The sequence below is a fragment of the Pongo abelii genome, chromosome X, assembly GCF_028885655.2.
Source record: "Pongo abelii isolate AG06213 chromosome X, NHGRI_mPonAbe1-v2.0_pri, whole genome shotgun sequence".
NCBI lineage: Eukaryota > Metazoa > Chordata > Mammalia > Primates > Hominidae > Pongo > Pongo abelii.
Window position 1 is genome coordinate 142581515 of NC_072008.2, and position 25919 is coordinate 142607433.

At 38.6% G+C, this 25919-nt stretch overlaps 2 protein-coding genes across 4 annotated transcripts; both read left to right on the plus strand.

Moving 5' to 3' along the window:
* Window positions 1-486: 486 nt before the first annotated feature.
* BRS3 (bombesin receptor subtype 3) lies at window positions 487-6280 on the plus strand. The gene is made up of 3 exons (XM_002832162.3): window positions 487-1088; window positions 2673-3024; window positions 4461-6280. Exons 1-3 carry the CDS (start codon window positions 655-657, stop codon window positions 4872-4874), a joined length of 1200 nt encoding a protein of 399 aa, XP_002832208.1. The 5' UTR covers window positions 487-654; the 3' UTR covers window positions 4875-6280.
* Window positions 6281-9872: 3592 nt separating this feature from the next.
* HTATSF1 (HIV-1 Tat specific factor 1) lies at window positions 9873-25264 on the plus strand. 3 transcript variants are annotated; one of them, XM_054544010.2, is made up of 10 exons: window positions 9873-10073; window positions 10268-10514; window positions 12249-12429; window positions 12809-12856; window positions 13315-13469; window positions 15425-15588; window positions 17001-17100; window positions 22017-22106; window positions 23003-23140; window positions 23729-25264. In XM_054544010.2, the coding sequence occupies exons 2-10, from the start codon at window positions 10329-10331 to the stop codon at window positions 24929-24931; spliced, it is 2265 nt and encodes a 754-aa protein (XP_054399985.1). In that variant the 5' UTR covers window positions 9873-10073; window positions 10268-10328; the 3' UTR covers window positions 24932-25264.
* The last annotated feature ends 655 nt before the right edge of the window (window positions 25265-25919 follow it).

The following is a 25919-nucleotide window of genomic DNA, read 5'->3' on the forward strand; positions in this document are numbered from 1 at the left end:
GCAAAGTTGGGGTTTACCATGTGACAGAGCTAGGTAAGTGACCTGAATTATCACTCCTTGGAGGCGACATCAACCTTGTCAAAGTGTAAATGATTTGTGGCTTCACCATCTCTCTGATATTAAATTTTGAGGAGTGGGTTCAAGGTTGTGCTTCAGGGGACACCTACACTTACTTATCATGTAAAACAAAATGCACTACACTACCATGTGATTGCAGGGGGATAAATGGTTTTTTTCTAAAAAAAAATTGACAAAACCTATATAGACCATCCTGGGTAGATATGAAAACAGGGTGATTCTAATAATAAATAAGATGATTTAATAGGGTCTAGTTGGTCCCAAGATTCCCCAGCAGGGAAGAATAAGCAACTGCAGAGCATTTCCCCAGCCCCCTCCCTCTCCTTATGACAGGACACGCCAATAAAACTCCACCTCCTACTCTTCAGTGCCAGATGGGTAAGCATTTAGCCAAGCATGCTGGGAGACACACAGAACTGAAGCAAAGGAGTATCCGGATGTCTTGGATTTTCTTCCCATTCTGTTCTGTTCTGTTCTCCTAATACCATCTCATTACTAGACGTAGGCATTGGACGTGACAATCAACTGCATTTGAACTGAGAAGAAGAAATATTAAAGACACAGTCTTCAGAAGAAATGGCTCAAAGGCAGCCTCACTCACCTAATCAGACTTTAATTTCAATCACAAATGACACAGAATCATCAAGCTCTGTGGTTTCTAACGATAACACAAATAAAGGATGGAGCGGGGACAACTCTCCAGGAATAGAAGCATTGTGTGCCATCTATATTACTTATGCTGTGATCATTTCAGTGGGCATCCTTGGAAATGCTATTCTCATCAAAGTCTTTTTCAAGACCAAATCCATGCAAACAGTTCCAAATATTTTCATCACCAGCCTGGCTTTTGGAGATCTTTTACTTCTGCTAACTTGTGTGCCAGTGGATGCAACCCACTACCTTGCAGAAGGATGGCTGTTCGGAAGAATTGGTTGTAAGGTGCTCTCTTTCATCCGGCTCACTTCTGTTGGTGTGTCAGTGTTCACATTAACAATTCTCAGCGCTGACAGGTGAGTTTCTTTTCTCTGTTGTATTTGCCAGGATGTGAAATTGGGCAAAAAGAAAGGAAATCTTGTACTTAGCATTTACTGGCTACTATTTTGCTTTTCTCACACTCTGTAACGTGGATGTGAGATTGGAAAATCTGGTGGCATTTAAAATAAAAGTTAGTGTAAGAATGTTAAAATTTCTGTATTAGCACGGAGGAGAAGTTGAAATTGCATGCTTTATGGATAATTTATTCTTATTGTTTGCTCGAATGTATACTGAATGGGGTTTTTATTTTTCTCCAGTTTATTAAGTAAAGCAAATTGTTCCAGGTGTAAAAGAAAAAAATTCATGCTTTATACATTAGTGCAGCCTAGTGGTGCAACATAGTCAACATGAAAACCAGGATAGGTGTGAAATTGACCACATATGTATTACTGTATATCGGAAGAGTGGTAAAAAGACACAAGCATCTAATTTATTTGAAATTCATCAAATTAGCTAATGGCAGAAAAACGGTGAGGTTTTCAACTCCCTGGTAACTTAGTGTAATGTCATCACGTAATTCTATTTGTTTTCTCTATAGGCATTCAGTGACATTATCATTTCCAGAGAAATAAATTAATCTTGGTTGACTTTTAGAGCTCTGTGGAGAAAGCGTGTGAGATCCTCTTGCAGTCAGGGTGTTCAGATTCTGTGTTAGGATATTTTCAGTCCAAGTACTCTGTTTTTCTGTGTTCCTATTGTAGAATAACTGTAAAAACATGAAAAAACTTGAGGCTCCAAATGTTAAAAGTGATGCTTTAAAAAGCCTGCAAGAATCCTGTAAGTAATCGATGTTTGGCAGTACCAGAAGGAATAGCTTCTTCAGATTCTAGAATCTGAGAAGAGGAAAACCTTTCCCTGTGTCTTTTTACGATTTTTGCTTTGACTGGTCTTATATTCTATTTGAGGGCAGACTGGCTTAATGACTGTAGATTTTAAGGTGCATTTGTTTGAATGAGGAGGTATCTCTGTACCAGCACAGGACTTCTGATTGCAACTTTGCCTCGCCCTAAATCTGTCCACTGATCAGCTTGGGCAACGAATTAACACTTACAAACGGGGAAGAAATTAATCCTCTCCTCTTTACCACATAAACCCTTGGAATTCTTTTCTAGGAAGGTTGATAACTGTTCACTCATGAAGAAAGGAAAATTAATTCAGTTTAACATCAGTCACTTATACAAAAGAAGTCTTTTAGGTACCTTAAGTGTATTACACCTAAGGTAATACACAGGTGGTGAATTACTCTCAATCACACATGAAGTCATGCTGATAAATGTTTATTTGTCCTAAATAGAGAGTCTATACATAAAATTATAAAATTGCAAATCTGGAATATCTCATAGGAGTGAATAATGGAAAAGGTGATTAGCATAAATAAAAATATTGAGATGTATTATCTGCATTTAAAACCATAGCCAATTCTAGTTGGTTAACGTTGACTTGGTTATACACATATGCATGGAGGGTAGAACTGGATGACCACTAAGGTCACTTCTCACCCTAAAATTTGGTGACTTTGACATTTATTTGGACCTTTGCCTCTGATTATGTGTTTCTAGATACAAGGCAGTTGTGAAGCCACTTGAGCGACAGCCCTCCAATGCCATCCTGAAGACTTGTGTAAAAGCTGGCTGCGTCTGGATCGTGTCTATGATATTTGCTCTACCTGAGGCTATATTTTCAAATGTATATACTTTTCGAGATCCCAACAAAAATATGACATTTGAATCATGTACCTCTTATCCTGTCTCTAAGAAGCTCTTGCAAGAAATACATTCTCTGCTGTGCTTCTTAGTGTTCTACATTATTCCACTCTCTATTATCTCTGTCTACTATTCCTTGATTGCTAGGACCCTTTACAAAAGCACCCTGAACATACCTACTGAGGAACAAAGCCATGCCCGTAAACAGGTATGTATTAATCAGTACTCATGCAAATCTAGTTTGAATTTAGAAGTGAAGTTCCTACTTTTGCACAGTGAGTAACTGTGTATCTTCCTGTGTATAAATGCAATAGCAGTGTAGTATTTTTGTTATGAGCATAAGCTCCGGTTTGAATCCCAGTTCTATCACGTACTAGCTGGGTAATCTTGAGCAAGTTACCTAACCTTTCTGAGCCTCGGTTTCCTCATGTGTAAAATGAAGATGATTACTAGATGATATAGATGAAATGCTTAGGTGCAGAGTAAGTATTTCAATAAATGGTAAGACTACTACTATTAGAGAGGGGACAATTGAAGTTTGAGAGTAGTCAAAATTTTTTACCCCATGGAATAGTGGGGAACACTGCATAAGATGATACTATGAAGAAAAGCATCTTTTGTTTTAGAAAGTGTAACAGAATAAAAATACACAGCATATAGAACTGGCAAGAATCCATAACACTATTCAATGCAAACCACTTACACACAGATGAGCAAACGGAGGTGGGGAGGAGTGAGGGGAAAGAGTGGAATGCAAGTAGCATGAGAACACAGTGACTCACAGAAGCTTGATTAAGACCACTGCAAGAGCCACGTGTGCTCCCCCCATAAATATGGACAGAATAAAAGGAATGTTGCCAAAACATAGTTCCATTTGATTAAAAATATTTTTCTAACCTCTGGGGAAGGAGGAGAGAGGATTCCATTAACCCCTTGATCGGTACACAGAGAACTGTGCCTTTTTTAGAGCTAGTCCATTCAGTTAGTTTAACAATGGTGCTCATGAGACTGAAGTTGCATATTTAATGCCCATGTGAACCAGTTACCTTTGCTCTATTTGTGACCACGGGCTATATATTCACCTAACTTGGCTCATTTCTCTTATTAATAGATGTAGGTAGGATTATCTTCACATAAAAAGGACAGCACATTTTGGGTTTACTTCTTTGACTATATGGTTAGAATTCCTATAAAAACAATTTTAGATACCAGCTTGGCAACTTTCATAGACCTCAAAAGAATATTCTGACCTAGTCAGCTTCTGCTGATGCAGTGAAAGCAATTTTGTATAGTATCTCTCTGTTTTTAATTACATTAAATTGTGGAGAATTCCACAGCATTCTTTGAGTTAACTGCAGACATCCTAGAGTATCTCGAAATTAGGGGGAAAGGTGTCTCTGAATTAGAGTTAATGAGTCCAAGATCAGAGGTTACCATGCCAATTGACTTGCTGTGTTATATAGTAACAGGCTGACTTCTTGCACATCCCAGCCAGTTAGCATACAAATGCATGTTCAAAGGGAAATCAGCTGTAATTAACGGTACATTTCTATGTAAATTTATAGGATAACTTTTTAAAATCTCTCACAGCTAAATGATTTTTTTTTTTTTTTTTTTTTTTTTTGCTGTTTCTTCCCCCTATAGATCGAATCCCGAAAGAGAATTGCCAGAACGGTATTGGTGTTGGTGGCTCTGTTTGCCCTCTGCTGGTTGCCAAATCACCTCCTGTACCTCTACCATTCATTCACTTCTCAAACCTATGTAGACCCCTCTGCCATGCATTTCATTTTCACCATTTTCTCTCGGGTTTTGGCTTTCAGCAATTCTTGCGTAAACCCCTTTGCTCTCTACTGGCTGAGCAAAAGCTTCCAGAAGCATTTTAAAGCTCAGTTGTTCTGTTGCAAGGCGGAACGGCCTGAGCCTCCTGTTGCTGACACCTCTCTTACCACCCTAGCTGTGATGGGAAGGGTCCCGGGCACTGGGAGCATACAGATGTCTGAAATTAGTGTGACCTCGTTCACTGGGTGTAGTGTGAAGCAGGCAGAGGACAGATTCTAGCTTTTCAAGGAAAAATGCTGCTTCTCCTCCCAGCGTGTGTATCCGACTCTAAGCTGTGTGTAGGTGTATGGTGTCCAGATTTTTGTTGTTTGAAAAGTGTGTTGAAATCTTAGGAGTGAAGGATCCCTATAAGTAAGTAAAATACAAACCATTACTTTCTTCAAAGTACAAATAGTAATGTCATCAGGCTTTCTAAATAAAATGAAGCCCCACTAAGTGCAGAAAGACAAGTTTATATATGCCAGTGAATCGTAAGGGAAGTCGAATGGGAAGGAAGGTGTAATAAACAAGATGAAACTTAAAAATCTCATTTGTTGTTTAATCACATCTGTGATGCTTCTAATTCCTCATATACTGTGATTTGCATAAAATTGTGTTTGTGTTTACTGTGTGGTGTAAATCTAGAGATACTTTGTATGTGAAAAGCGGATCACAAAAGAGAGAAAGCATCTCTTAGGCTATTTTCTTAAAAATAAACTTCACAGAATGGCTGCCCTTTTCCATTAATCTGTATTCCATTGTAGCTGAATCTGTGCAGTTGAAATGAAAATGTTTTGGAGTCAGCGAATATAAAGCACTGAGTAAAGATCTGGGGCACAGTGCTTGCCTTACTGGGTCAACACTTACAACTGCCATGGATTAATAACTGGGCTAAGTTATCATTCACAAATATTGTTAGGAACTTGCCTTATTCATAGGCAGAATAAGTGGCCATGTTTATGGTGTCATTTGAGGACCCCTGTTGAAAAATCTGCAAACCTGCCACAGTGTCTGAAATTCTTCCTTTACAGAAATTCGTTTCTTTCTGGTAAGCAGTGCCCTCTTTCTAAAAACATGCAGAAGTACCATATGAAATCCCTAACCCCTGGGTGTGCAATTGTGATCAGATCATCTTCCTGCTTGACTTTATTAAACCCGATGGGTGCCTAAGTCCTGTAAGTGTATGGCCTAATTAATCTCTGCCCATGGAAATCAGATGGAAAGTTCTGATTTTCTATCCTGTGCTCCTACCTGCTAACATCATTCACTTGTTAATAATTATTGTTTAAAAAAAAAAAACTCTTGTCAATAGACGTGTCAGATTTAGATCTGTGGTTTCAGAAAAATTTTTGGAGCAAATTTAAACATGTTTGGCACTATAGGTAAATTTGTATTTTTTTAAAAAAACTTGATGTTTGAGTGTGCTTTTCGTAATGCTGAGCTTTCTTTAAATGGCTTGTGGAGTCGTGAACTTTCGCTAATGATGTGGCTCCAAAAGGTAATAAATATTAACATTAGACTTTAACTTTCTGTAAAATTGGTTTACTTAAAGTGGGGGGGGGGGTGTGATACTCTATTAGTATTGTTTTAAAGTGGACACTGTAATAAGTGTGGAAAAACAAACAAATATGAAATAAAGTTTTAAATGACTCTGTGTAACTTTATATTCTAAAAACAGTATTTCTGACAGAATATAATGGAACCCATTTTAATTCCAAAATGTTACTTTCAAGTCACAGAGCCCTAAAACAATCTTACTATTTTCCTCACTCTAAGTAAAAATTACATCTTTACTCTCCTAAACTCTAATAACGTTTCAGATATAACTTGATAAAAGTACCAGAATACAAAAGTGAAGACAGCTTTTTGGCAGTTTATAAAACTAGAACTCAAAGAACTTTTTTTTTTTTTTTCCATTCTCAGCAATCCTTAGGTTAGGGATATAAAATAATTCCCTAAATGGCTGTGTAGGGCATCAGCCTCCTTCCATCCGTAGTTGTAGTTGGCTTAAAATTCACAGCTTTGCTTTGATTTTTGAGAGGGTGGTCTCTTTTTCAACAGATTATCCTTGTCATGGCTAACCTTACAAGTAGGCCCTAACAGCCACAATTTTTTTCACACTGCCTATTGTGGTTCCAGAAATGTTTCTATGGAAAATTTCATTTCTTTGGAGAGAATTCTAAATGGTGGGGATAGGTGGGATATATACAAAATAAATTCTGTATACATCTCAATGTTGCTCAGGGTCTTCCCTCACCCAAGACTTAAAATATGGACCATAATACAGTAATACTCCACAAAGCATGAAAACACAGTCACGACGTTAGCCATTACCAAAACGTCCAGCAGGTAAGTCTTCATCATTGAAGGTGAAAGCACTACAAAACACTTACCACTCGCTTTTCTGCTGAAAATAGCAAATTTGGGTTTGCAGAATTTCTGCAGTTTGAGTCATCTTAGGTCAGAAATTCATCGATCTTTTTGTCAGAAAGGCAGAAGTCTTTTTATTTCCACTAAGTCTTGAGATTACAGGATGTGGGGATAGGAAAATTCCTGGACAGAGTGGGCTTGAAGGGACCATTTAAAAAAAATCTGATTTGGTATAGTTCAGTAATTTTTCAGAAAGAGTTCTTTTTTTTTTTTTGCAGGGAAACATTAATTTTATTAATACCTTAATTATTTATGTAATTAACAAGCAAGCATACAAATAAATATCACTGAGGGAGATATTTGTGAAATTTTTTAATGGACATATTTTGTGTTTTCTGTAGGCCAGATAGGTGAGTCCTATCTGGAGTGCAGTCTCTGCTTTTGTAGGTTAATGTATATTTATCCACCAAGAAGGCTGCGGCCTATTAGGGCAGAAGTACAACACAGATCACCCCATACAAAGGTCAGAGGGAAGAATGAAGCACATATTCAGAGAGAAGCCGGCTGTGTAGATTCTTTCTAGGTCCAGCATCCCTTTATGTGGCCATCTACACTGCAGTCCTGGAGTTTCAGTAGCCACCCCAATCTTTATAACCCACTCCCCTTTTTTTTGTTACCTCGAGTGTTTCTATAACTTGCAGGAAAAAAAAAACTTGAAAAAGACAGGTTACAAAGACAGAGATGCTTTCAGATTACCTCAGTCATTAGGGAGTCATTCTACGAATATGCAGGGAAATGAGAAAAAATAGGAACCAAGCCTCATAGAGACCACAGCATTGTGCAATTATAACTGTCAGATCTCACGACCAAAAAGAATGCCATTACAGGTACAATGTGTTTACCTCTCAACTCCACTGCCTCACTAGTATGGTGACTCAGTGACCCTCCTTCACTGCTTCAGCTGCTCCTCTCACCCGTGGGGAACTTCTCCACAGCAGGCCTCTGTTCTGCCTTTTACCTTCCCTGGGAGTATCTCCTTGCTTCTTTGCTACTCTGACCACATCCCTGTATGTTCCATACTCAAACTTTCTGGGAGAGGTTCTTACTGGCTCAGTCAAATCCAGTTTAGAATGCAGAGCTATCTGCCAGGTCACCACACAGGCCCTGGGCAGCCTTTGGGCCAGGATGGCTGGGTGACATGGGACATAAGCATAAGGAACCCTTTCAGTCACCTGCTCAAAAGACGGTTGTGGTAGAGCCGGCACTCAATGATATGTGCAGTAGGGTGGTGTCGCATATTATCACCTATGCTGTGAACTCGGGAATGAAATGGGAGCCCAATAACACATTGCTGAAAACAGCTGTATGCTATTTTTGGATCCAGGAAAAAATATTTAGCAAAGTTTAAGCCTAATAAAACTCACATTACCTATATCATAAAAATGCACACAAATTCAGTTCTCCAAGAGTTCCTACCAGAACGAGAACTTCATGAAAAAGAAATGTAATTAAAAAAAAACTAACCCAAACTATTAAAAACTGTTGTTATCGTTGAAACCATAGATTCACACAACTGGTGTGTGGGGAGCCAGGATTTTCTAGAAGCAGTACTCAACTGCTATGTTTAGAAGTGAAGGTCACTGGAATAGTGAAATAATTTCTTCTGGTAAGGTTTTCCCGACCCTCAAGCCCGGGTTATGATATTTATGTTTACACTAATAGGTTCCTTATTATTTTAATGAATTAATATTTTTTAACAGCCGCTTTAATTTTTGTGCAGAAATATCGGTAAGTATAAACCACAAACAAACGTTTTTTGGGGTCTTCAATGTTTTAATGTAAAGAGGACCTGGAACCAAAAAGTTTGAGAACTGCTGTCCTCCAGCATCTCAAATCTGTCATTTGCCAACCATCCTAATTCTGTCTCCTCTGAGCTGTGCCTGTCTTGTCGACTCCTGGGTCGCCAGAACCTCATGCACTGCCCTGCACTTAGTAGGGGCTCAATAAATACCTGCCCAACTTAAAAATATGGACCTTTTCCTTTTCAGCAATGAGTGTAATTCCTGAAAACAAAGTTCTGTTTAGAACAAAAGTATGCTGTGTCTTTCTAAAAGAATGACAAAGAAGCGGAGTTTCCCGGCCAATAAAGCTGGTGTTTACACTGGGATGTTTACATTTATGCTTAAGTTTCAAGTTCGAAGCTCGAGCGCCACTGAAATCTGCAGTACAAGAGGCAGGCAACTGCTGCCCCTCCCATCCTTCCCATGGAGTCGAACTCCAGCCAGAGGAAGGTATGAGACCGATAAAGGAGAAGGCTGACACCAGAAAAAGAAAGTTGGCCCTTCTACCCCTCATTCGTTCATTCATTCGCTCATTCCGCATTAGACACCAGAGCCGGTGCCAGGAGTTTAGGCTACCAAGATGAACAAGATCCGGTGTCTATCCCAGGGAGTCGTAAAGAAACAAGTAAAAGACGCGGTTCCTGAGCGGGGGAGGGGCCCTTGGGCGAAGGAGGCGCGTCGTTTTCTCGAAGCCAGAGAAATTTGTCCTGTCCGCCCCACCCACTCCCCTAAGATGGCGCCCTCGCGAAACCCGCCCGGCCACCTCCGCGAGGGAGTATTCCCACGCCTTCCTTCCGTCTCCCTCCCCGGCCGGCCGATCCGCCGGGGACCCCGCGGAGCTCAAAGCCCTTGAGGCGCCGAGGGATCCCAGTGGCCCTCGCCCCGCCCCAAGCCCGACCCCGGTGGGCGTCGACGCGCGGCAGCAGTGCGTCCCCCCAACCCCGGTGCCCCGCCTCCCCGGGCCTCGCGCCGCGTGCCGGCGTCGGCGCTTTTTGACGCCATAGTGGGCGTGTCAGCGCGACCCGCGACGTCGCGACGCGCCGACAATGGTGGCTGCGTCGGCCTGAGCAGGGCTTAAGTTTACAAGTAATTTCCTGACGTTGCCGAAGGAGCCGCAGTCGCCTCAGATCCGGGCGGCGGCGGCGGCGGCGGCGGCGGCAGCGCGCCTGCGCGCTCCCGCAGCGCCCTGGACCTAGCAGCGGTGCCGAGGCCCGGCGGAGCAAGCCAGGTGGGCGGCGGTGCGGCCGAGCTCACAGCATCAGCGCGCGCGCGCGGTGGGCGGGCAGAGAGGGGGGCGGTGCGGCAGCCGAGCGGCCCCGATTTCCCGGGGACTGCTGGGGCGCAGCGGGGAGGCGGGCCGGGGGTGGGGGGGCGGCGGCGGGGCGCGAGCAGAGCGCGGTCGACCTCCCTTTCTCTGCTCAGCTCCAGCGTCATTTCGGCCTCTTAGTTCTTCTGAACCCTGCTCCTGAGCTAGGTAGGAAACATGAGCGGCACCAACTTGGATGGGAACGATGAGTTTGATGAGCAGTTGCGAATGCAAGAATTGTACGGAGACGGCAAGGATGGTGACACCCAGACCGATGCCGGCGGAGAACCCGATTCTCTCGGGCAGCAGCCGACGGACACCCCCTACGAGTGGGACCTGGACAAAAAGGCTTGGTTCCCCAAGGTAGGAGAGTGCCACGGGCGCCACTGCAGAGCGGGCCGCCTGGCCAGCCTCGCGGGGCACTCCTTTTACGTTTGCTTTGCTGAGATCTTTGGTCCTTGGTCCTAGCCCCCTTGGATAGCGACGCTTCTTTTTGTTGTGTTTGTTGGGGCACCGATGTGTAAAGGAACGTAAATCTTTAGGGTGGTGTCTTAAATGTAATTTTTAAGTCTTTTCTATGCTTTAGTAATCTTGTCTGTGAAGGTCACAGTTGATTATTACATGACTGCTTTTTATTGCAAAGAGGAAAAATACCAAGAGCAAATGTAGTAGCTGTCCATTTCTGGTAGCCAACCCCACTTGTCCTAGGAACTCAGATGTTTAGCTTATGTACTATGTGCAAAATGCAGTTTCTTGATTTCTTTTTTAAAGTAGCTGTTTATATATCTTTACTAATTGAACTTTCTTTGAACCTTGCTTTACTTTCCTAGTAAATTTTGTCCCTAGGCATATATGTTTGAACCATATAACCACAGGAATAAGACTGGAGATGCACAGAATACAGATGGAAAATCTGTGTATGTTTGTTTGGAATACTTGGAAATTGCTAAGTATTTTTATTTCAGCTTCGAAGTAAAATAACTAATGTTAAACTTGATTCTGTAAACTTTGTGGTAAAAGTGCCCTTTTAATCTGGCTCTCATGAGCAGGAAAGGGCACACTAATAGCACACAAATTGACTTTCAAGCCAATGAATGATACAAAACCTGTCTCCACTGCGCGACTGGACTACTATTTTAAAAATTCTTTTGCAACTTTTCTTTCCCATTCTGTATTTGTATATATATTCCAATCCCTCCAGATTGTTAAAATTTACGATTTCACTTCTGTATTGGTAGTGCTAGTTTGAGTGCAGATTTGGTTTCTTCAGCATTCTGAATACTTTTAACAAAGGTGTGATAATGGATTAATGTGTGACTTTATCCTTTTATGTTATTGAAGCCCATACCTCTTCAAACTTTGGGTTTTACATTTTCCCCATTCCATGCTTGCCTAATATTGATTGGTATGATGATATAACTATATTTCTTTCGTTTTGCAATAACACTTTTCCCCCAAAGAGGAGGAAGATAGATATGAGTTGGATTTGTCTTTAATTTGTTCTGATACTAAAATATAACGTCATTTAATTTGTGATAAAGTTAAAATGAGCATTTAGTTTTACAATTGTTAACCCCATTCTTTATATACCAAATCAGAGTTCTGTTCTATGTGCTCTCTGCATACAGATATTTAAGTACTTATTGTACATGTATATTTGTGCATCTGTACAGCAAGAGAAAATTGGATTCTGTGGTTAGATTATTCATTGACTGTTGGTTTTTATTGTTTTATTATCTGGTTCTTCCTTCGTTGTATGTATTTGTAGCCTTAGTCAAGTAGACTGTAGAGAGGTAGTAATTAATAAATGAAACAACTAGAAAAGGTGCCAGCATCACTTAAAAAGCTTTAAATCGTATCTCAGACTTTTGCATTGATCATCTAAGTACTTGTGTCTTATTTTTTTATCACCGTATGCACAATTTTCTGTAGAAGGTGACTATTCTTGCATTTGTACTTTAATAACTACAACTATTATCCACAGAAACACTTCTGTGTTAAGTCATATAACTATGCTGTAAAAACACAATTTAAACTTCTTATGGGTGGAAATAATTTTGAATTTCTTTGTCCGGGTCTATTGAATTGCTTGTTTAGATTACTGAAGATTTCATTGCTACATATCAGGCCAATTACGGCTTCTCTAACGATGGCGCATCTAGTTCTACTGCAAATGTTGAAGATGTCCATGCTAGGACTGCAGAGGAACCTCCACAAGAAAAAGCCCCGGAACCCACTGATCCCAGAAAGAAGGGAGAAAAAAGAAAGGCTGAGTCAGGTAAGTGGTTCTAGCTTACAAATTTTAAGTGTAAAAATTAAAAATATGGGTGTGCATATGTACAGTTGCTTTTTCGAGAATTGTAATAGCTTTGAAGGAATAAGGTGAGTTTTTTCTTTAAGGTAGTGTCAGTTATAAAGAATCAAGATAAACTGGCCATCTTTTTTCCAGAAAGGGCTCTAAAACTCATTATTTGTCAAAAGATTTAAATCCTTTGAAAGCTGGGTAGTGATTTGAGTTAGTTTATCTTGGTCTTTTAAGAGGAACAGAAAGGTTGTCCTGGAAGTTTCAAGAAACTGCTGCTTTGTCAAGATTCCATAATATGACTCTTACCTTTTTTTGCAAGTGTTTTATTTATTTAATTAATTTTGATTTCTAGGATGGTTTCATGTTGAAGAAGACAGAAATACAAATGTATACGTGTCTGGTATGTATAACTTTTTAAACAGGTTTAAGGTAGGAAATACTTAATTTTGAGATTTTTCACGAAGTGATTTTTAGCTTTCAGTTTCTCCAGAGTCCATTTTTTATCATTGTGTCATTTTTTGTTCAGCCATTTATATTAGTAAGGAATATGTGTTTTCATTACAGAACCAAGAAATTTAGTGTGTAACTTTGCATACCAACCTTTGGGCCTGGTTAATGTAACTTACAGCAGTGTGTCCCTTCCCATTCAGTGAGGCCCTCAAGAAAGCATAATTTTAATGTATATTTGAACACACAAGAATGTGAAATTTCTTCATTTCTGTAAATGTAAAACTTTTACATATATTTAGAAAATCAACATTGCATTCACCTAAGTTATAGATTTCTAATTGGTAGAATGCTAAGTAATTCACCTTCATTATCAATTATAAATGTTTTTTAATTTTTCTTAAATGACAGGTTTGCCTCCAGATATTACAGTGGATGAATTTATACAACTTATGTCCAAGTTTGGCATTATTATGAGAGATCCTCAGACAGAAGAATTTAAGGTCAAACTTTACAAAGATAATCAAGGAAATCTTAAAGGAGACGGTCTTTGCTGTTATTTGAAGGTAAGTTGTATGATCAAATAAGTTTCTTGTATCTTCGTTTTTAACTCAGGAACCAGGGCTATAATTTCTATAGATGATAACTAACACCAAGAACTGTTCAAAACAGGATATGAAGAAAACTGAAATTTCAGTTAGTACCTGTGTGTATCACATTGGTAAGATTATTCACTTGTTTTAAGAAAATATGTTATGAGGTTAAAGTATTATATAAATATGTGACTGGAGTGCTTCTTCTGTCTTGAAAAATTCTCACTGGAAAGATTTCTTTATTGATGTGTATAGTCAATTCAGACTACATTTTAAAAATTCAAGAAGAAAAAGCAGTAACATTTTAGTTGTCCATTGGAATGAATTACACCAGGGTTCAGCAAACTCGAGCTCTGTTTTGGTAAATACAGCTTTATGGAACACAGCCACACTAATTCATTTATGCATTTGTCTGTGGTTGCCTTTGTGGTTCATTGATAGGGTTGAGTGGTTGTAGCACAGACCTTGTGGCGTACAAAGCCTAAAATATTTACGAACTGGCCCTTTAACAAAAGGACTTTTCTGACCCTTGAATTAGACCATGAAGGAGACGATAGCTTATTCTTACTGCTTTAAAATATTTTTTTGAATGTGAGAAAAGATAGAGTGGTATTAAGAGAAATTTGCAGAACTGCATGTAGTCATAGTACCATAAATTACACAAAAAACCCTCAATGCCAAAGGCAGCCATCATTTCTGGAACACCTGCCACCTTAGGAGCATGTGTTATACATTATCACAGGGTACAGAACAAATGATGACATGTACATAAGTCAAACCTGAAAATAATTACAGAGTAAAATCAAAATGGTAAAGCAAAAGTACAAACACCACAGCTGTGTTGTGAGTATACAGTATTCCAGTGAGATCAGAAGTGAGTAGGATTAAGCTGGCACCTTTTTGGGAAATAGGTTTTTGACCTGAATCTTAAACGTGATGGTTATGGGACATGAGCATGACCATTTTAGGATGGTAGTTTTGTAATGTTCAAATGTAAGGAGATTTGAGAGTTTTATAAGTTTTTTAAGGATTATTAAAAAATCTGCGAACAGATTCTTAGGGAGTTCTGTTAGATTTTTTAAATTTTTAAAGGAAAAAAATTGAGTTTTGAGACCCATAGAAGTACAAGATTGTCAAAACAGTAAATTGAGTTCCAGGAAAATATAGTGAATTATTCCAGGACCCATATTTATGTGAGCAGCTGAGGTCAGTTATCCATTTTTGTTTTCTACAGGTCCTCTGATCTTTGACTCTGTTTGTATAGGGCTGATAACTGTCCTTTCTCTAAGACCTGGAATCCATACATGTATTTAATATAAAGTACAAGTCATCAGATAATTGTCTTCTACTTCTCAGTGTATTACAGACTTACAATTTAATGGATGAACCAAAAAATTAAAGGCTGGCTATGGTGTTTCCAGTTCCTTGAGTCATCTAGTCTTAAGTAAGAGTATTATAGGATTTTAAAAGAAATACACCTTAGAAATCACGCAGATTTGCTCCCTTCATTCTGCAGATGAGAAATTGTGGCCTCAAGAGACAAAATTACCCAATAATAATATAATTTATTGAACACCTACCGTATGCTAGTCCTTATCCTTTCCATGCATTATTTCATTTAATTTTGTCAAGAACCTTGTGATGAAGGTATTAACTATTTCCATTCTACATATGATGATACTGGGGCTCAGGAAGCTTGAATAATTTACCCAAGTTCACACAGCCGGTTAGGGACAGCTGTGTCTCAAATGCGGGTTTCCTGGCTGAGATTCTAGAGTTCTTTATCTCAGAGAAAGAGATCTCATATATTCATAATATATAAATATAAGAATTTAAATTATTTTATGTATAATCATTGTTCATCTAAAAAACTCCTGAAGTTTTATTTCGTTGTATAACTGACTATATTTTATCTTACATTTATAAAGAGAGAATCTGTGGAACTTGCATTAAAACTTTTGGATGAAGATGAAATTAGAGGCTACAAATTACATGTTGAGGTGGCAAAGTTTCAACTGAAGGGAGAATATGATGCCTCAAAGAAGAAGAAGAAGTGCAAAGACTATAAGAAGAAGCTGTCTATGCAACAAAAGTTTGTAATTTTTTTCCCTTTTGAAAGGTTCCATATATTCTAGAGTATATTTTTGGTAATAGCCATCTAGTTTTATTCTGTCAAGTGTGCCTACACATTATTTTAAAATAATTTCATTAGCTCATCAGGTGCCTTTAGCAATCTATACAATAGGTTTAGATTAGCAGTGGTGGGGATTTTAATTTTCCGGAGTGTTTATTTGTAATATAATAAGGGCTTAAAAGAGCTAAGAGAAGCCATCTGTTTGGAAAACGTTGAACATCAAATTAAATAAGATAGTTTAGGCTTATGTACCAGAACCATTTACTTTCTGTGTGGATTGAAATCAGTGGTACCAGGAGCTAAATTTTTTTATACAGGTTTGTTATAGGAATTAGAAATGACAGGATTTTATAATTGTATTTACTGTAGTTGTATGTGGTATATACATAATATCATCAAGTTTCTATTATTATTCTTTTTAATATAGTTTGAAATATACTAGTTTTAAGAAATTAGTCAAAATGATAAATACTTTTATCAGAGTAAATTCTAATGACACTTCTAACACCATGCTTAAACTAATTAAATATCATAAAAGCATTTAGTTGTGATGTCTCATTGTTTTTGCAAGTGTAGGTAAAATTGATAACCACATATTTTTTAAACAATATCAGTAAAATTTATGATTGTAACAGTGAGTAGTTTTATGTATTTGAGTGCAGTTTGTTTTTTATAATGATAAAGTACCTAAAAACCAATACAATTAAAAAATACTTTTTAGCTTCAAGGTATATCTTTCTGAACTCATAAATACTAAGAATTAGAGATTCTTCAAGGGTCTCATTGGAATATTTGTATAATCAGACAACAGTTGCCCTGAAAAACATTTCATCTGGGGATTTCAGATACTGGGGCCATTTTGCCTCTGCCTTTTATTTTATTTTGTTTTATTTATTTGAGGCAAGAGTCTCACTCTGTCACACAGGCTGGAGTGCAGGGGTGCAATGTTGGCTCACTGCAACCTATACCTCTGGGGTTCAAGCTATACTCATGCCTCAGCCTCCCCAGCTGGGATTACAGACGTGCACCACCATGCCTGGCTGATTTTTGTATTTTTAGTAGAGATGGGGTTTCACCATGTTGGCCAGGCTGGTCTTGAACTCCTGACCTCAAGTTATCTGCCCGCCTCGGCCTCCCAAAGTGCTGGGATTATAAGTATGAGCCACCACACACGGTCCCCTGCCCATTATTTTTATTTCAGAAAGTTTTCTGACTGGAACTATGACTGAAATACAGTTTGTTGTTGTAAAATCCAGTAATTATCTTTATTAAATACTCAATAAAGTATTGTATGAACAACTCATTCTTTTCTCTCTCCGACAAGTCTGAAGCAAAATTTACAATTTGTTGTTACTGCTTCATTGCCTCAGGCAGTTGGATTGGAGACCTGAGAGGCGAGCCGGACCATCCCGGATGCGCCATGAGCGAGTTGTCATCATCAAGAATATGTTTCATCCTATGGATTTTGAGGTAGGAAGTGGTGTGCTTACTGATAGAAATGCTGATAGGCTTTCTTTCTCTCAAGGGATCCTGGAGCTTGCCTCGCCTCATCTTTGTCATGTCACCTCCTGCGTGTTTGTGCAGCGAGTAGTAAAGGAAGATGGAGCCAAGAAGCTACTTAAGTCTTTTGATTTCCCTTCCCTTTGTTTAGCCCAGTATTGTTTTAAAGTGTATCACAGATAAGACTGTTTAATAACCATACTGCCCCCAAACAGCAGCTACTTGGTATGGGAAACCATTGAAAAATATCATCATTAAAAGATTTATGGGAACTGCTTGTGGATTTTCAGTGCAAGCCAACAAGTATGGGCTGATTTTGGTGGGGAGTACCAGCTTCACAATTGTAAATGCAAACTTCAGTTTGGTACTAAAAGTTATAATGCTTAATGTCCGTGGAAAATTCCAAGAACAGCAAGTAAAAGTGAATAAGTACATCTGTTGTGTATCAACTTTTTTAAGTGATTTTTAAAAAAGTGAATGGAACTGTCCTTCCTCCCCTCAAAAAAGTGAATAAAGGAGGAGCAAAGAACAAGGAGTTCTGAGGAATATTGTCATCAAAGTACCTTGTGTTACATTCTGCCTCTATTCTTATCTCTGTCTACTGGCGTAGACTGACTTTATTGTTGTGGAGAAACAATTCTTTATTCTCTCCCTGGTTCTGAAATTAGTGATAGCAAGTTATACAGAAAGCAGGTTATACAGATAGCAAGTTATACAGAGAAAAATGTTCATAATGTAAAATTCCGTTTTTACCAATAATCTAGTTGTAATCAGTGCCCATTCCTGACCCTTTTGTGCATTTAAACAGTCAAAATGGTAATATAATTGTAGCTCCCTTAGAGAGGGCCCCAAAATGGACAGTTCAGCTCTATCTCAATGAATAGTGTTGTGATAAGGTTTACTGTGTACCTATGGAGTTTGGGCATCTTTTGAGGTCATTGGAAATATACGTGTGGTTTATTTATGAGATTGATTGATTGATGTCTCTTCTGACTAGAAATCTGGAAGAATTTTGAAATATAACAGTTTATAGTTTTACAGTTGCAGTGATAATGAAGTATGGTTTATAAACACGTGCACACCAGTTGCATTTTGAAATACTGTTTTTGCCAGCAATAACTTTAAAATAAATGCATAGAATTACAAAAATACTAGCTGGGCATGGTGGCGCATGCCTGTAATGCCGGCTACTCAGGAGGCTGATTCAGGAGAATCACTTGAGCCCGGCAGGCGGAGGTTACGGTAAGATCGCGCCACTGCACTCCAGCCTGGGCAACGGAGCGAGACTCCATCTCAAAACAAAACAAAACAAAACACCAGATCATAGTCATTAAAGTAGCATATAAAATAAATGCATAGATTGATCACAATATTTAGTCTGCTAAATACAACTCCGGGATTTCCTATTATTTATTACATTTTATCCCCCTGCTAAATAAGTGATTTGTTCATTAGGTGACATTTATTTCTGTGACTTGAGGTCTTTGATTCACACATTTCATACTCCTGCCACTCGAGTGTGAATGTAAATGCAAACCTAATTCAAAGTATCTGGAACCTCTGCAAGTAGAAGTCTGTTGTGTAATTTTATCTATTCTTGTTTCTCTCTCCTGCCTGGCTCATTGAAATACCTTATTTGAGTCTAAGGATCACCCCAGGCAGACTTAGCGTTTCCTAGCTTAACAAATATTCTTTCCCCAAAACCACATTTATTCTACCTTGACCCCTGTACATTCCCTCCAGTGAATATTTTTAAAGATACAAGTTTCATGCTTGCAAATTCCTGATTTTTCTTTTAATCTTCTTGGTTTAGTATAAACATTACTTTGGAGTTACAGAGCCTTTATACTACCCTATTTTGTTTCCTTCATAGCATTTATTATTATCTGAAGTAATTTTGACTCGTCTGCTAGAATGTGAGCTCCATGACACCCAGTATTTTGTCTACCTTGTTTGCTGCTATATTCTCAGTACATAGAATTGTGCCTGGCACACAGTTGGCCCTTAATATTTATGTGATGAAGAATTGAAAGGATTGCTAAATGAAACCCTTGTTATTTACGAGCCAGAGTCTTTTCATTCATCCAGTGGATAAAACATTTTCTCTTCAGCATCTTTGCAAATGAAAGCAAATTTTCTTTTTAGATGCTTATGCCACAAAGGATGGTAGGACATTGTCTTGGCCGTGGTGGAATTAGTTCACAAAGAAATGCTTGGCGATGCTATCCTTGTTTGCCCACCTTCCTGGCCTCACATTGTCCAACTAGCTTGCTGAGAGCGTGTCAACAAGAAGAGTGACAAATAATCTTGCTTTTGTTCACTGTCTCTGAGCACCTGAACCTCAGTGTAGACCTGTGCTGTCAGATATGGTAGACTATAGCCATGTGTGGTTAAATGTAAGTTAATTAAAATGAAATAAAATTCAGTTCATCGCTTGTACTAGGCACACGTAGCTAGTAGCTACCATATTGGATAATGCAGATATACAACATTTTCATCATCACAGAACCTTCTATTGGACAACACTGGTATAGACATTATATAATTTTTGATAGAAGTGTCCAACAGGAAACCCTGCTTTTATTGCATGTTCTGGGGGAGTGTTTGATTTGACTGAAGACTCCATATGAACCTAAAGAACACACAGCAGCATTGAGCTTTTTAGTGGAAAACAAAAACCGAATTGTCAGGTTATCCTGAGATATCTGAAAGGAGTCAGATTTTGGGTGGAGGGGTATATTTTGATTCCAAACAGTTAGAAGCAACATACCTAAGAATACTGTCTGATATCAGGGTAAATATTGAAGGCTAACATTTTTAATGTAACTTCAGATGGTCTTCAGTATTTAATTCAAATCCTTATTTTAAAATGCATTGCCTGGCAAATTTGAATACCAAGACATGAAGAGTCAAAACTCAGATGCACTAGCCGGGCGTGATAGTATGCACCTGTAATCCCAGCTACTTGGAAGGCTGAGGCATGAGGATCACTTGAGTCCGGGAGGCAGAGGCTGCAGTGAGCCAAGATCGCACCACTGCACTCCAGCCTGGGCAACAGAGTAAGACTCTGTCTTCAAAAAAAAAAGCAAAGCAAAGCACTGAGACATTGGTGTAGAAATAAACGTGATGCCTACCCCCACCATGGAATCACACTTCAATTTAAAAGTTGTTAAACATGTTGACACAGTTTTTTTGTTTGTTTTTGATATAATCCTGATTTTCCTTGGTGGATAAAAGAGAGGTATTAGAAACAGTTTATCAAATTCTTAAAAAGATTTTCTTGAATATTGGCTTTGTACAAAAGTCTGTGCTATTTTCTGTGAGGTATCTGAAACTCAATAAAACAAAGTTCCTGCCTTCTGAAAGCACTCACTCTAATAGAAGCTACACACACACACACACACACACACACAGAAGCTACACACACACACACACACACACACACACAGAAGCTACACACACACACACAGAAGCTACACACACACACACAGAAGCTACACACACACACACACACACAGAAGCTGCGCGCGCACACACACACACACACACACACACACACACACACACACACACACACACACACACACACACACACACACACACACACACACACACACACACACACACACACACACACACACACACACACACACACACACACACACACACACACACACACCCAAAAGCCATAAGTTTTATTCTCTACTCCTTATTCTCTACTCCTTATTCTTCTCAGGTCTGATCATTTTGTATAAAGCAAATTGGCTGCTTCTCCAAAATTGAGTTTTATAAGTGGGGAAGTCCAGAGTTCTGCCAACTGTAGTTTTAGAAGCCTCAGATTTATGCAAATGAGTACGATTTTATATTTTTTATTTTAAATCAGATTTCAGTAACTCCCTGCCAGCTTATTTTTGCTTTTTGAAGAACCTTACGGGAGGAAAGCCACAATTCTCTATAGTTCCTCTTTAGCTGATGAGAAAAATGAAAGCGTGTAAGAAAGATAGATGCACTTAAATGTTTCCTAGAAAGTGTAAGTTACCTTCAATAGAAATTTGTAGATAGGATATCTTCATTTATATTTGTATGTAGTTGAAATTCAAGCTGATAATGTAGCTTTTCCTGAGCCCTTTTTATGCATTGGTACTTGGAGAGAGATTTGTTAATTCCCAGAGGGAATCTTAAATCATTTTGTTGTTATAGGGAGATTTCCACCCGAACTCTAGGCTACTAGAAACAGCAATACTTGAATGTTCTTAATAGGCTCATAGTTGCAAGAAAGCAACAGCTAAGAATGTATTTTATTCCATGCTTAGTAACAGCTCCTTATTTGTATGGTTCTGTTACAGTGTGGTAGGAGACAAGACGAACAGTAATCCTTACAATGTTTATTCTGTGAGTTAAAATAGCATCTTGGAAGCGCAAAAATCAATCTTAGGACACTTAGTCAATAAAAGGGATATATCGCTCTCTCTCTCCATTACAACATTTCTGTAAATAGGAATGTATCCAAAACACAAAGCAAAGGGCTCTTATCAGTGTGATGTTGATGCCCATGCAGAACATAGGAATTAGCAGTCTGACTGAATATGCGCCACAGGACTTCCACCATCTTCTCCTGCTCTGCCACTGTAGGCCCCTTCTGCTGCCTGCCATACTTGTCCATTTCCTTTGTTTAAAGTAGGGCAAACCTATAGGAGTAGCAGTGGATGTAGTAGTCTAATTTTATTTGATTTTGAGTTTTTAAAAAATTTTATAGAATGAAAAACACAACTAACCTTAAGCAAAACCTTTTTCTGTTTGTTGATTTATCAGAACAATAAATTGGATTCTCAGGATTTATAGTTAAAGAAGGGAGCAAACCCATTTTAATCATGCATATTTTTCAGGATGATCCGTTGGTGCTGAATGAGATCAGAGAAGACCTTCGAGTAGAGTGTTCGAAGTTTGGACAAATTAGGAAACTCCTTCTCTTTGATGTAAGTTCATGGCTTGGACATATGGATCCTAAAGCAGTCATTCCTCCACCTTATAAGTTCTTCTCAGATGTTAGTATACCCCTGAATTTTAGATTAATGTTTTTATATAGTAGTCCACTATTTGTGATAATCATCTATTAGCAATAATGAGATGAACATGGATTACAAGCCAAGGATTTGATAGATTTGGTATGCCTTGCTTATTTTCCATCTTCATTACCCTAGAGTACATGATCAGGTGAAAGAAGGTACAAGAAAAATGTATGAGATCTCTGGTTCCCTATTAGTCACATTTTCCCCTCTTTGTGAATTATTCTCATCCTCCATATTTGGAACAATCAGGGACAGTATTCTCCTGTATATTTCTTCTTCTCACCCTCTTTTTGCTTCCAAAATTGACACCCAATAATTAAGAGTCACCATTTATTGCTTGTGTATTACAAGCTACTTTACATGTTATCTCACTTCTCAAAACCCTTTGAGGCAGGTTAGCACTATTATACCCACTTTACAGATGAGGAAGCTAACACTTTAGAAATTGAACACCTGGCTCAAGGTTGTTCATCTGGTAACTGACAGAGCCAGGATTTAATCCCAGGGCAATATGACTTCAGAGTTTACACTCTTAACAATTATACTGTCCTGCTTCTCATTAGACAGGGATATCAGCAGAAACATTTCCAAGGACATTGTGCTTGGTTCTTGCTAGGTAAGATTGAGGTAAAGAAGCAGCTGACTGCACGTGACTGGCTGGGATAAAAGGGAAGAAAGACTTCATACATAAAGTCTTTTACTTCAGAGTATCACAGAGAACACTACTACTTACCTACTTTGTGAAATGTATGTGTTTTATTTTTAATCTTATCATTCATTCCTTTTTTTTCTTGTCTTTCTAGAGGCACCCAGATGGTGTGGCCTCTGTATCCTTTCGGGATCCAGAGGAAGCTGATTATTGTATTCAAACTCTCGATGGAAGATGGTTTGGTGGCCGTCAAATCACTGCCCAGGCATGGGATGGGACTACAGATTATCAGGTAAATTCTGCTGCTTGTCAAGGGCACACACATTGTTTCATTACCAACAAATACTGATCCTTCAGATCTAAATTTTGGGTTTGGTTTAACCTATTTAATGTAACAAGGCTTCTTTTATTTTTATTTACTTATATATTTTAATTTTTTACTCTTCCTCTTAATTATTTACAATGCTTCTTTTAAATAATATTTTGCATTCAGAAGATAGAGAAATGTTTGAGTCTTTCAGTTTCTAAGTCTGAAAGTTTGAGGCTTGTTCAGAATAGTGATAAGAAAAGAACACATTCAACCAAATGTTACTCTTCCTTTGTATGCTGTAAAGTATGGACAGAGCTCAAATACTAACTTTCTAAGAGATGAGACATTTCTGCAGTACTGTGATATTTGGCCTTTATTTAACTGATCTTATTTAAGGTCACCTCTAGTAAATCAAGATGTAAAGTTTTGAAAACTGAAGATGGAATTGCTTTCATTTCCTAATAACAGATGCTTTATAAAATTAAGGTTGTTTCATCAATATTAGATATGTTCAGAGAAGTAACCTTTTGCCTGAAACTTATTTTAATGGCAGTCTGCATTTATCCACAGGTGGAGGAAACCTCAAGAGAAAGGGAGGAAAGGCTGAGAGGATGGGAGGCTTTCCTCAATGCTCCTGAGGCCAACAGAGGCCTTAGGCGTTCAGATTCTGTCTCTGCTTCCGAAAGGGCAGGGCCTTCTAGAGCAAGGCATTTTTCAGAGCACCCCAGCACATCTAAAATGAATGCTCAAGAAACTGCAACTGGAATGGCGTTTGAAGAACCTATAGATGAGAAGAAGTTTGAAAAGACAGAAGATGGGGGAGAATTTGAAGAAGGTGCTTCTGAAAACAATGCTAAAGAAAGTAGCCCCGAAAAAGAGGCTGAAGAAGGCTGCCCTGGAAAAGAATCTGAAGAGGGCTGCCCCAAAAGAGGGTTTGAAGGCAGCTGCTCCCAAAAAGAGTCTGAAGAAGGCAATCCCTTAAGAGGATCTGAAGAGGGTAGTCCTAAAAAAGAGTCTAAAAAGAAGACACTCAGAAATGATTGTGAAGAGAATGGCTTTGCAAAGGAATCTGAAGATGACCCCAACAAGGAGTCTGAAGAGGAGGTTGGCCCCACGAAAGAGTCCGAAGAAGATGACTCAGAGAAAGAGTCTGACGAAGACTGCTCTGAAAAACAGTCTGAAGATGGCTCCGAAAGAGAATTTGAAGAAAATGGTCTCGAGAAAGATTTGGACGAGGAAGGCTCTGAAAAGGAGCTTCATGAAAATGTTCTTGACAAAGAGTTAGAAGAAAATGACTCTGAAAACTCCGAATTTGAAGATGACGGCTCTGAAAAAGTGTTAGATGAGGAAGGCTCTGAGAGAGAGTTTGATGAAGATTCAGATGAAAAGGAAGAAGAGGAGGATACATATGAAAAAGTATTTGATGATGAGTCCAATGAGAAAGAGGATGAAGAATATGCAGATGAAAAGGGGCTTGAAGCTGCTGATAAAAAGGAGGAAGAAGGTGATGCAGATGAAAAGCTGTTTGAAGAGTCAGACGACAAGGAAGATGAAGATGCAGATGGAAAGGAAGTTGAAGATGCTGACGAAAAGTTGTTCGAAGATGATGATTCCAATGAGAAGTTGTTTGATGAGGAGGAAGATTCCAATGAGAAGTTGTTTGACGATTCTGATGAGAGGGGGACTTTGGGTGGTTTTGGGAGTGTTGAAGAAGGGCCCCTATCCACTGGCAGCAGCTTTATTCTCAGTAGCGATGATGATGATGATATTTAATCCCTTAAACTTGCTTTTTAGGGAGAGTCCTCCATCTACATTTGCCTGTGCTTCAGGGTAATTACTAGTAGTGTTACATGAACATGTGCATAGTGGTAGGATGCCATCAGATTAAAGCATTGAAGTTTTTCATTGTTACCTGTACCTAATGGTTTTAAATATATGTTAATTGATTGTTTAGTTAAAATGTCATAGTTACAATGCAAGTAAACTGGATACTTGTTCTTTTGTCAGATTTGTTAAATGCATGCAGAATAATATTTTTAAAAGTATTGATTGAAGTTTGTGATATTCATCAATAAAAATAAGTTGATAATATGCAGAAACTGAAAATTTGACTTGAGTTAAATTGCATTTTAAATTCTTGATATTGCTGTATTTATACTGAAGGTTGGCTTTTCTGAGGACTTGAAGAATCTCTTTGGAGTCTCCTTGCTTCCCGCTGGTATTAGCACGTATGTCTCCATTTCCTCTCTATAAACCAGAACATGTTCCTAAACTCAGAAAACAACCCTGTGGGTTTTTTTTTTCTGCCCAGTCCTTGCAAGTTAACTCTTGTTTGTTTTCTACCCTCTTTCCTTAAAATTGACTCTCAGATGTGCAAAGTGAACTTCCTGCAGTCTACAGCTCCCATTATTATTAAAAATCTAGAGAAACAGATAGAATTCTACCTTGTACTGTTAGCGTCTCTGGGCCCCTTTAGAAGTTAATTCAAATTGGAGGACCTCTTCCCAGAAAAAAATGTACACACTACACTACACAACTTGTGTACTGTTTGGGGAGGTTCATGGATTCCCTGAAGTTGAAGAACTTCATGCATGCTTCAGTTGTTCGTTTTTTTAGAATCATAGTTCCTAGCACTGCGCAAAGTTGTGTAGTCCCAATAAAGTTGTGGGTCTTTCTTGATTATGCTTTCCAAATTCAGTAGTGATGAATTTACTTCTGATGTAGCATTAAGAAGCTATTCTCAGAAATTAGGAGCATTAAA

Excerpts from the sequence above, each read along its gene's own strand:
- BRS3 (XM_002832162.3), top strand. The coding sequence starts at position 655 with ATGGCTCAAAGGCAGCCTCACTCACCTAATCAGACTTTAATTTCAATC. Across the intron at positions 1,089-2,672 it reads ACAATTCTCAGCGCTGACAG|ATACAAGGCAGTTGTGAAGC; the intron begins GTGAGTTTCTTT and ends ATGTGTTTCTAG. Across the intron at positions 3,025-4,460 it reads AAAGCCATGCCCGTAAACAG|ATCGAATCCCGAAAGAGAAT; the intron begins GTATGTATTAAT and ends TTCCCCCTATAG.
- HTATSF1 (XM_054544010.2), top strand. The coding sequence starts at position 10,329 with ATGAGCGGCACCAACTTGGATGGGAACGATGAGTTTGATGAGCAGTTG. Across the intron at positions 10,515-12,248 it reads AAAAGGCTTGGTTCCCCAAG|ATTACTGAAGATTTCATTGC; the intron begins GTAGGAGAGTGC and ends TTGCTTGTTTAG. Across the intron at positions 22,107-23,002 it reads GGAAACTCCTTCTCTTTGAT|AGGCACCCAGATGGTGTGGC; the intron begins GTAAGTTCATGG and ends TTGTCTTTCTAG.